Source organism: Primulina eburnea, chromosome 13 (assembly GCF_022965805.1).
Source record: "Primulina eburnea isolate SZY01 chromosome 13, ASM2296580v1, whole genome shotgun sequence".
In the NCBI taxonomy this organism is placed as follows: Eukaryota; Viridiplantae; Streptophyta; class Magnoliopsida; order Lamiales; family Gesneriaceae; genus Primulina; species Primulina eburnea.
This window is the reverse complement of record NC_133113.1, coordinates 31,650,967-31,662,795: the sequence shown is the minus strand read 5'-3', so window position 1 is coordinate 31,662,795 and position 11,829 is coordinate 31,650,967. Positions and strand designations below refer to the sequence as shown.

Here is an 11,829-nt window from a genome sequence, read left to right as displayed (position 1 = left end):
ATTTCTTTTTATTTCTATTTTTAAACACGATAGCGGATTGATCAGACTTTTAGTTTGAGTGAAAATTATACAGATTTTTAGTTGATTAGGTGCAGTTTAATTAAATTAATGAATTTATTTAATTTTGATTATCTGATATATTATTTGTACATGATATAAAATCTAAAGTATAAAACATTATCTATTTTTTTAGGTAAGCCAAATTATAGCTTTTTTAGTTAAATGATAAAGAAATTTAATTTGAAAAATAAAAACATTAAAAAATTATAAGGCGTCGGGTATGAGATGCCGGCCCCTCCATTTAGTTTTTTTTTTAAAAAATAAATAAATTTGTAACATTGTTTTTTTGATTATTTAATTACGGTAGCATTATCGAATTTAACAAAGTTTTCATCGGAAAATAAGTGTGAGGTATCATACAATATCTCAATTCTCTTGCTGACTTCAATTCTAAAGACGAGATACTTCAAACATACAGAAGTTATGAATGTTACTCTAAATTAAATCCATCTTACATTCGACAGTCTATAAATTGGAATATATATTTGATTAGCAAAGAACTCCGATGGCCGACAGGCGATGACATGCTAATTTCAGTCTTAATGATTCTTGGATTCCATGACAAACTAAGACCGAAATTAGTCTCAGTGATTCTTGGTGTCTGAATTTTAGTACAGATCCAGGTAGAAGAAACTTCGGCCCTTATTTAAATTTTTTAGCTTTTTTTTTTTTTTACTATTTGGTCTTTATCTTGTTAATTTTTTATTTAAAAAACCAAAATTATAAGACGACGCCGTTCTATTTCTCCCGGAAAACCGAAAACATCTTCTATAGACAGCTGAAAATTCTGTTAAATTACGACCTCGTGTTACAATCTGGCAAGTTTTTTCGAGAGCAATCTTTGTCTTTGGAAGATTCTTAAATTTCCTTAAAAAAATTTGTACGTCAGGCAATTGAAGAATTCTTGTTTCAGCTCCGAGTTTTCTTCTTCTTTTTTTTTTGGGGCCCTGAAATAGGCTTTTGATCCAGCATTAATCGTGGTTCAACGAAATTCTTATCGGACCTAATTTCATGTAATTTCTAAGGTATAGGATTAGCTTTTATTGATGGACCACGGAAACGCCAGTAGCGAGGAATCGCCGTTGATGGTAATGTACTTCAATTGCACGTTGCGATTTTCTTGTTGTTTTATGCTTTCATTGTGATTATTTTGATTTGCGGACTACTTTCGTGAAGCCAAATGGAAGTTCGACGAGGAACGACCGACCTGGGATTCCGCAGTTATTTACATCAGTGCCGTCTCTGAATGATGCTGCTTCTTATCTCGCTGAAACTACTTCGATTTTCACTCGCTGCTTCACTAATGTTTCGGGTATATATTCGAAAACTATTATTGTTACGGGTGCAGATTATCTGGTGGAGAAAATCAATTGATTTTAAACAAACTTTTGCCACTGAATCTTCAAATTTGTTTTCTAGTGTTTTTCTGTTTTTAAGGCACAAGGAGCCTCATCTTTTTTTATAGATGGGCTGTTTTAGATTAAACACGCATATTTTCTAAAATTATGAAACTCCTGAGTTTGGAGCTGTGGTACGATGAGCTATGATTCGATACTTTCTGATAATGTATCTCTCATATTTATTAAACGTGCTTTTAATTTAAATTGATCTTTAGCTAATATGGTATCATCAATACTTCCATTTTTGTTCGATGGATTGCTGCTGTGTTCCAGACATTGAGAATGTGAAGTCGAACAATAATTTAACACAAGTTGTTCAAAATTTTCTTGATTTCAAGTAGTAGCATTTGGGGTATTTGAGATTTACATATTCAGATGTCTTTTTTATGCTTAAAACTCACTAAAAAATTATTGGATTTAAGTAATGCATAGTTTTTCCGTTTCTGACATAACGAGACATGTGAGATTAGTGAAACCAAAAATACATCTTCTTTTAATCCACAAGTGACAAAAATATATTATCACTTGATTATTTACAAAAAGGGCTCAGAGATATATTCTCGAGAAAGCAGACTGGTCAGCTATTGAGGGATAAGGAAGGTTATGGCATTTTTAGTGAAGATATTAAGCTACTGAGGGATATGGAAGGTTATGGCATAGTGAAGAATTTAATATGAGAATGGATTGAAATTAGGTAGTGTTTAAGATTTGAGATCATTGGGCGACCAACTACATCCATATTTTGTGTTCAACACCCTGAAGTCGTTCCATATGGCGCAAGATGCAGCTATTAATTTACTTTGATGTTTATTGCTGTTTGGCCATATGGTGAAAATCTTTCAGGACAACACATTCTATTTAACTTGATTTGGCTCATCACATGTCATGAAAAGCTTACCTCCTTTTTATATGAATTATATATTTTCTCCTCCATCTCCTTCCCTGAGCACCAAAAAGGCAAAGGTTTAAAGTTATATAATTAAACTATATTATACATTTCTTGCAGTGGGACCTGTATCTGAAGACTCTGATGGGCGGGAAATATTGACGTTTGCTTCAGGAGAAGCCATATCTTTGACACCTAATCAAAATATGTCTTCGCGCGGCAGTATTTCAGCTGTTTTTGAATCAGTCGATACCAAATTTGATGCTCCAGTAGTACAGGGTGTAATAACCAGGAACTCTGCTGGAGAGCCTTCTCAAAGTTCTAGCTTGCTCGTGCAATCAAATAACCACCAAAATGGCATTTCCCTTTTTCAAGGGTACTAATTGTCTGATCCTACTAGATAGTACTGCTTTTACTGTTGTCAAAGTTAGTGGATTCAATGCATGGGCGTTGTGTTTGTATTTGATGAGTTGACATATCCTCATTTTACATGAAAACTTAATCACAGAGATTTGCAAAGAAAGAGGTGTTTGTGGGATCCTGTCTAGTTTTGTCATTTTTATGCCAATCACCTACTTTTTACAACTCATCAAATGATAGAACTTGATTTTGTTTTGACGAATCATCGTGCTCTTCATGTTCTCATTTTCTTGCTCTATGTATTTATGAAATATCTAATTGTTCTTGCTATTAGCCTTGTTGAAAAGGTCAAGAGGACAGTTCGAGGCTCTGCTGATGACATTGGATGGCTACAACGAGATCCGAACATGCCACCAGTTGAAGATGGAACTGAAAGTTTTACAGAAATACTTGATAATATAAGGTTTATTAGATGTGTATTTTCCAGCATATCTCATTAGATGTGTTTTTAGTTTATGTGTGTAATTTTGACTTTAGTTGTGTTTCTCTATCAGGCATGGATTGCATGGGTTGCCAAACACAATGGTTTACTTGTTGGTCCCAGGTAGCAACTCATTTCCCCTAGTTAGCTCATAAAATATTATCTCTGGAGACCTTTTTGTCAGGCACCTGAAGGTAGTACATCTGTCGAACTTTGTCATAATTCCTCCCATCTGGTGAAAGGATATGTATAACAAATCATAGAAATGAACACAAAAGCTTTGTTTAGCTAGGATATTACTCTCTTGGAGTTCTGTAGGTTATGATTATGAACAGCACATAGTTGGCTTAGTAACATTTATATAATTCTGAAATAATTGAAAATAATGATTGTCTTCGTTCTCTGCACACTTTCATCCTTGTGTTGTGATTAGAGGAAGTAGTTGACCAATGAAATTGTTTACCTGTAATGGTTGATATTATAAATATGTTTTGGTGCTTCTTAAGTGCTGGGAATATGAATTCTGCAGTGCTTGACTTTTAACACTATTTATAAAAAAAAAAAAAAAAACAATGAAAATGATTCTCAGTACTCTTTTCTATTAGATTATGTTATGTTTATTCTAACTTCTGCAGGTCTTTTCAGCAACCATGGGCCTCTTTACTTTGTGAATACAAAAACAAGTTTTTCAAAGATGGGGCTCGCTTGTCATATAGCCAAAATTCACAGTGAGGTATTTGTCAATTAACACTGTTTACTTAGTGTTTTTTTGTTGTTGTTATTAATGAATGTTAAGTTTAGGCTTCAGTAGATAAGAATGCTAAAGAGATAAAGGACTACATTGAGGAATTATATTGGGGTTCAAATAAACGTGTTTTGCTACTTGGCCATAGTAAGGGGGGTGTAGATGCGGCTGCCTCTCTGTCCTATGTATTGGGATGAACTCAAAGATAAGGTTGCGGGGTTAGCATTAGCACAAAGTCCATATGGAGGTAGTCCAATTGCTTCAGATATATTACGGGAAGGACAGCTTGGTGATTATTTTAACGTCCGAAAGCTCATGGAGATCCTGATTTGTAAAGTTATTAAGGTATGCTTCCATCCGCCCTTTACTCCGATATTGTTTCTTGTTTCCATAAATGTTTTGGTGTATCTTATTTTAAATAAATTACCATCGTTATATAGAATCTAAAAAGGGTAAAATTGAAATGTTTTTAATTGGGACCCGATACACAGTTTCTCAGGTTTATTATAGTCTTGAAATTTGACAACTTACGGGAGATATTGAATTAGATGCCAAGTTATCTGGTTTCTTTGGTGTAGTCTGAGGGAGGGGAGGGGAGGGAGTTGGAGGAAATGTTTATTCTTTTACTAACAGCACGTGGCACAAAATTCACCATACATTGTAGCAATAGAATGCGCTAATGTTAGTAGCTGTTGTGAAGGGTGACATGCAGGCGCTTGAAGATTTAACGTACGAGAGGAGAAAAAACTTCTTGAGAGAATACCATTTACCCAGGGAGCTGCCCATTGTTTCTTTCCACACAGAGGCAAGCATTTCTCCCGCTGTTTTGGCTACATTATCTCGCGTGGCCCATGCAGAACTACCCACGTTTTCCCCTCTCGCTGGTGGTTCACCAACAACACTCCCTGTTGTGATTCCTCTTGGTGCAGCAATGGCTGCATGTGCTCAGCTGCTTCAGATCAGGTATGGTGAAAAGAGTGACGGGCTTGTAACTTGTCGTGATGCTGAGGTTCCCGGTTCCATTGTTGTACGGCCGAAACGCAAGCTCGACCATGCTTGGATGGTTTATTCGTCATTGGATGACGATCCATCAGAAGCCAATGCATCTCAAGTATGCGAAGCTCTTCTGACTCTGCTTGTAGAGGCAAGGCACAAGAAGACGCACGAACTTTCCAACAAAAATGAGTGAAACACTTGGATTAAAAATTTTACTTTATTCAACTGCTGTTCGTTTTTTCATCACAGCAGAACGATCACTCGTTAGTGTTCTAGATTGTGGGACACAACTTACCCCAAGATTTTACCTACCTGTATGTAAAAATTAGTAGTCGAAGTACTTTGCGTCGTACATCCCAGTTCATGTCTAGACACGACTTTCAATTAGTCAAAGTAGATTTGTTTGCGTAGTATTGTAATAAAGAAATTCGGTTCACACGGAATGCGTCTGAATTAATGTCACAAACGTGTTATTCCTATTTTTGTTAAGGTACCTTTGTTAAGTTGATGAGAGTTGATTAATTATATGGATTATTAAAATATTTGAGTATGATGTAGAATAATATTGAATAAATAATAATTTGATTGATTAAATTTGAGATAATATTACAAAATTATGTTTTATCATTTTCATTAATTAACAAATTATTGAATACATGAAGCGTTGTAGGATCTTATATAATTTCTTTTACAGCGTATAGATTTGTTTCTTTTATGAATAGGGTCTTATATAGTTTCTTTTATAATTTTTTGCAATTTAATGTATTTGAGAAATAACGATATTTAGTTAATTATTGAAACTGTTAAAAAATTATTATGAAAAAATCTAGTAAAAATTGAGGGCCAAGAATATCCATAAAAGGCTCCGAAGTCCAACCCACGTGGCAATGGGCCTCGCGAGGATGACACGGAGGACGATGAAGATGTAGGGACCTCAGCAGACACGACGGCAGCGAAGCGGCGTGTGGTTGCTACATAGACTTGATATATCGCATCGTGGTGCCGTCAGGAAAGGATGGCCGTCGAATTCAGAAGGTTCGGGAGGATACTAAAGCTACTATTAAGATTGCTGATGCCATCTCTGTAAGTAAGTTTGCTTCTTCTTTTTTTTACAGATTGATGTTTTGGGGGGTCTGTGATAGATCTTATGATCAACAATGGAGTTTAAATATTATTCTTGGTTTTCAATAAGCCCAACTTATAATTCTGGTTTTCATAGGCATCCTCAACAGTACTTGGATCCTGCGTCTGGTACTAACTCTTTGCACGCCAGTGTTACAGTTGAATTTTGATAGCTTAATTGCAATATTTGGTGAAACCATGTTATATTTCCGATAAATACAACATACTTGGGACTAAAAATCTTGCAGCTGAATATGTTGACCTGGATTGGTTGGTTCCTGAAAATCTGGTGTGTGGGTTGATTAGGCGGTTTGGTGCTAACATCTCAAGGATCAGAAATGAGTTTGGAGCAAATATCAAGGTATTTCGAATTTACCTGCATCTTTTCAAATCCTCTGCTGTTTGATGCACGGATTGTACTTTGAAAATAATTGATCGGGGATTGAGTATGCTATGCATATATATGTCCGGTAATTTCTGTTTTGTACAAGCAGATTGTTATTCATGATTGAAGGAAATTAATATATTAATATGACCATTACTTTTATTGTTTTCATTGACATCCTTTTGCTACGGTAAGCAATGAACTATGTCGTGATATGTCAACTTCTCATGCCCTGTGCGAAACAGGTTGAGAAGTTGTAGATTGATGCTCATCTTTGTTTTGTTTTCTCTTTGATGTTTACTTGCCATCAAACTTATGGAGTTTATGCTACAAAGTTATAGTCTTAAAGGTTGGATCTTGGATATTGTTATGGTTTACATGTGTGTTTTTTCCTTTTTCCTCTGTTCACATTCTTTATGCAGGTTCAGGGTGGCCGAGGTGAACAAACACAGGCAAATCCATTTAGGTGGTAGTGCTCAACAGGTAAAGCTTCTTTTGAATTTTCTTGTACCCTTTTCCTCTTTTTTTGGTAAAATCTGATGTTTTCAAGTGATTCACTGGTTGGATGCTTGGACTTGCTTTTCACGATAAATCTTTTCTTCTAATACCGGTTGTGTTAGACCATCCCGAACTAATTTGACAACTAAAATCACTAATCATTATCAGAAAAAATTTGAATCTGGGCTGCATGAGTTCTTAGTTTTAAGAATTATGAAATTTTTGGATTCTTGATGTCAATGTCTTTTTGTTAGATTGCTCTTGCCAAACAACGTGTTGATGAATATGTGTATGCTGAGTTGATGCGACAAGCAGGTGGTCAACCGCAAGAAACTGCTGTTCAATCGCAACAATTACCAATTCAGCAACAAATGTAAGTTGGTAATTTTGTTCTCGTCCAGATTCTATTTTACAACAGGCCAAGCTAGAATGCTGTCCTCACTGCCTACATTGTATGCGCAACCTACAACAGGCCAAGCTCCTTACTATGGCCATAACCCGCACAACGCCCGACTGTTATCTGTGTCCACATAAGCTTATTCCTCCCTTGTGTGTATGCCTATCATTTTTCATAATTTTCCATGTAAAAATGCTCTACTGTTTGTGCTATGCTATTTTATTTTGATTGGTAGCGATTTGTTTTAAAAAACTTTCTACGTGGATCCTATCCCTCTCTATATGGGTTCACCTAATGCGTTCTATTACAATAATCTTAAACATAGAAAGTTGCGCATTAAAGTTATACCTTTTATTAATTAATTGATTAATACTAATTAAAATAAGTCACTTCTTGTCAAATTTTAGCAGATTATTATCATGTACAACATAAAAAGCAAGCATAAAAGTTCACAATTAGTTATACTTCAATCAAGTGATTATCTGAGATGTTATCCTCGACTACCAAAATCTTGAATCTGGACTCATGCGCACACAATGGCACGTGCGAACTCCAAGAAAATGAATAGGGGGCCGTGGATTTGCAAGGCTGGATGACAGAGTTATATCTGTACGGAGTAGCTATTGATTTTTTTTAAATTATTTGTAGCAAATGATTGAATTGTTGATATGCATGTGTGTACCATTGTTCGAACCCAAATGTTTGAAAGAATCGAGCAAACATCACACGTGGTGTGCCAGGTGCAAATATTCATTACATCCCCCCTCTACTTCCTTTTTTTTATGGGATATTATTGGTTTGGCACTTGCAACTATTTATCTATTGAAGACAAAAATTTGTGTGAGACGATCTCACGGGATCGTATTCGTGAGACAGATCTTTTGTTTGAATCATCCATGAAAAAATATTACTTTTTATTGTGAATATGGGTAGGGTTGACCCGTTTCACAGATTAAGATCCGTGAGACGGTCTAACATGAGACCCGCTCTTTATTGACTTATTGAATAATGCATGTCCATTTCTATGTAGGTACATGCAACAATTTCTAAAAGATCGTTGCTTGGCATGGAAAAAAATTGGAAATGAAGTATTTTTATGATTCACTGATTTTGGGTTATTTTTCTTGAATACATCAAAATTGAAATTGGAGGAAAAAGAATGGAGACATAAGTTGACAAGTTAGGAGGCAAGATCACGTGAACAGAGCAACTGTAATGTTTTTTGGAAGGATTAAGGTGGGGTGCTACGACATGATTGTTAAGCATTTTTGAATGGTTAATAATTCTTCAATTATTAACTTCAACCATGTTATAACGGGTCCGCCTCTTTGAAGTCTAGAAACTTATTTCATATCATAAAATAAATCGGATAATAATCCAGATATTTATATTATTAGATTTTAAAATATGCATGAAATCCTATTTGATAGAAGGTTGACCCTGACTTTCTTCTTATTTTCCCTCCGAGCTAGGGATGGCAATGAGACAGAACGTAAGCGGAAGCGGGACGGGTTTATCATCCTCATTCACGTCCCCAAATTTCATCCTCACCCTCGTATCCATCTTGATCTCCGCTTTTTCGGGTTCGGGGAATCCCCAAACCCGAAATTTCGAGAAACAACTACCTATCTCCGTTTCAAAATATTAATATGACAAGATGATGATGTAATCGAAGATTTTCTCAAATCAAAACTTATTATTATCTATTATTAGTGATAATATTATTATTAATATTATAAAAAAATAATAATAATATTATATTACTGATATGAATAATAATATTATTTTATTATTGATATTATTTTCGGGACGGGTTCGAGGATGAAGATATTATTCTCATACCCGCCCCGAACTAGGGGTGTTCATTAAATGGTTTACACCGGAAAAACCGACCGGACCATAAATTTCGATTTTTTTGGTTCGGTTTGAACGGTTTTTCGGTCGGTTATGATTTTATTTTTTGTACTTTCGGTTTTTTGGTTCGGTTATCAGTTTTTGAAATTTTAAAACCGAAAAAACCGAATCGACCATTTAAAATATAATAAATAATAAATTAATTAATATAAGTAATTTAATAAATAATAAATTGATTAATATAAGTGATTTCGTTATGTTTATTATTTTGTTGCCTTATTGATATATAATTGTGACTTGCCATCAGGTTTGTTAAGTTAATCTAATTTATATGAACTTATTCTTTTTCATAATATGTTGATATTTTAATTTCCCTACAAGGAATTTTATTGCAGGAGTTGATGGATCCAATGCTGGAACCATTCACTATCAACATATCTAAATTCCAAATTGCTTACAATCATCATAGCTATATTTTTTATTATTTTATTTTGATATTTGTGAGATTACTTAACAAATTGGCTAGAAGAATTATAGCTGTGTTTGTATTTTATTTTGATTTTTGTAACATAATCAAAACCAATTTGATTATAGTTTTTTATTATATTTTTTTAAACTTTATAACGTACAATTTCATTTATAACTAAATTTATTGCACAAATCGTAATAACTGACCGTAATAACCGAACCGTAATACAAAAAAACCAAACCGGACCGAATTAAAATGGTGTCGTTTAGGATTAGGCATTCCAAAATCGTAAACCGAAAAACCGAAGTTTATTAAAACTGAACCAAACCGATCGTTGCACACCCCTATCCCGAACTACATCGGGGATTTTAGAAAATCCACGAACCCAAACACAAAAAAAAATGGGAGATCTCATCTCTGTTTCGGGTCTTTTTTCGTGAGAAAAATTGACATCCCTAATCCGATATATTCAAGTCTAGTATCTAATAAAAAAAAATTTTAAGTGTTCAAATTGTCAGATGACATTTTTTTGATAATACACGCGACATATTTTTTTGAAATCTAACAGAAGGACTGTTCAAATTCAAGAATATAGATAGATAGATGACAATGAATGACACTCTATTCCCCTAAAAAAACAACATTAGCAAAAGCAAACGTAGCCCTAATTCAGTGCTTCGAGGGAAATTATGATTCAAAGATTTGAAAATGGGTCGGAAGCACTAAGCAGAGCATTGAATGAGTGTGTACAGAATACCGACAAAGAGAAAATAATTGGAATTCTTGGAATTGACCCATCCCCATCCAGTTTTGGTCCACAATTGTAATCATTGCAATCTTTTGTACTTTCTTTTTGAATGATATTATCAATCTCATTATTTATCCAACCACCCCTCTTGCTTTCTTCCATCTTCCCCTTTTAACCCCCTTCCACTTCCACCCACATTTCTCGATGATTTCTTTCAATATTTTAAAAAATAATAATCACCTGTTGACTTGTAAAGTTATCTTGTTATATGGGGAGAGGCCATAGAAATAGAGATCTTGCCTGGTTTTTTTTGTGTCCCGACATGTAAAATATGGATAATTTTTTTTAAAGCATTATGGTTGTTTTGTGTATTCTTTTAGATATTTAATATTATTTGGCCAAAACCATTTTTTATTTTTTTTAAAAAAAAAAGAGGAAAACAAGACATTGTAGAACATTGTATTTTTATATTTAATTCAAAGAAAGAAGATTTTAGAAGTTTAACAAATTAGTATTGATAAAAAAAAGAGAAGGGGGTGTAACAAATGATTGGGGAAAACTGGATTTGTGGGTGTGGAGGAGACAAACACGACACAAGGTGGGGCCCTTTTTACTTTTAATGTTTTTTGCTATTTTCTTCAATAATAATTGCTATATTTATTTGTCACGTCTTACGAAATTTTTGACACATGACAACACGACGAATCTAGTCCCCACCGCACCTGAATTGATTGTTTTGCCCCTGAACTTTGAGGTAATTACGTGCCGACCCCACGTGACACCCACCCCCGTCGCCGTCGCCCGATTTGCCTCTTATTTTTTTGGCAAAAACTTGTGTGAGACGGTCTTACGGATCGTATTTTGTGAGACGGATCTTTATTTGGATAATCTATGAAAAAGTATTACTTTTTATGCTAAGAGTATTACTTTTTATTGTGAATATGGGCAGGGTTGACCCGTCTCACAGATTGAGATCCGTGAGACGGTCTCACATGAGACCTACTCTATCTTTTTTGAATACACATGTTGATGCGCGTGGTCGTGTGATTTAATATAATGATCATTAAATTTTAAAACATTTTTTATCGATAAATTATATGTAAATTTACTAAATACACGTGTTATAATCGTCATCACAAATATTAGTGGGATGTATTCAATGTAGAGATTTAATGATTTTCAATGATTTTTTTTAAATGATAAATTTCCATGGATTTGGTAGATTTTTATTGACTTTTGTAGAATCTCACGGATTTGTAAACAGAATTTCATGGATTTTTGTAGACTTTTTGCAAGATTTTGATAGATATTTGTAGATTTTTTGTAAAAAAAAATTACAATTCAATTTAACAAAATCAAAATTTCAATATATATTATTTCTTCGAACTAGTAATTATTTAACATAAATAACATCTTCACTTTGAAATA

The 11,829-nt window shown here is 34.2% G+C and overlaps 1 protein-coding gene and 1 pseudogene across 8 annotated transcripts; both read left to right on the top strand.

Moving 5' to 3' along the window:
- Positions 1-799: 799 nt before the first annotated feature.
- Positions 800-5,409, top strand: LOC140808623 (uncharacterized; annotated as a pseudogene).
- A 354-nt stretch (positions 5,410-5,763) lies between these two features.
- Positions 5,764-7,550, top strand: LOC140809786 (uncharacterized). Of its 8 annotated transcripts, none has more exons than XM_073167516.1 (5): positions 5,764-6,011; positions 6,148-6,179; positions 6,299-6,411; positions 6,858-6,918; positions 7,249-7,550. In XM_073167516.1, the coding sequence occupies exons 1-4, from the start codon at positions 5,944-5,946 to the stop codon at positions 6,906-6,908; spliced, it is 264 nt and encodes an 87-aa protein (XP_073023617.1). In that variant the 5' UTR covers positions 5,764-5,943; the 3' UTR covers positions 6,909-6,918; positions 7,249-7,550. The 8 variants fall into 8 exon arrangements, with proteins under 8 accessions (XP_073023617.1, XP_073023616.1, XP_073023609.1 ...); XM_073167515.1 differs by having other exon boundaries at positions 7,188-7,550; XM_073167508.1 differs by having other exon boundaries at positions 5,764-6,015.
- The last annotated feature ends 4,279 nt before the right edge of the window (positions 7,551-11,829 follow it).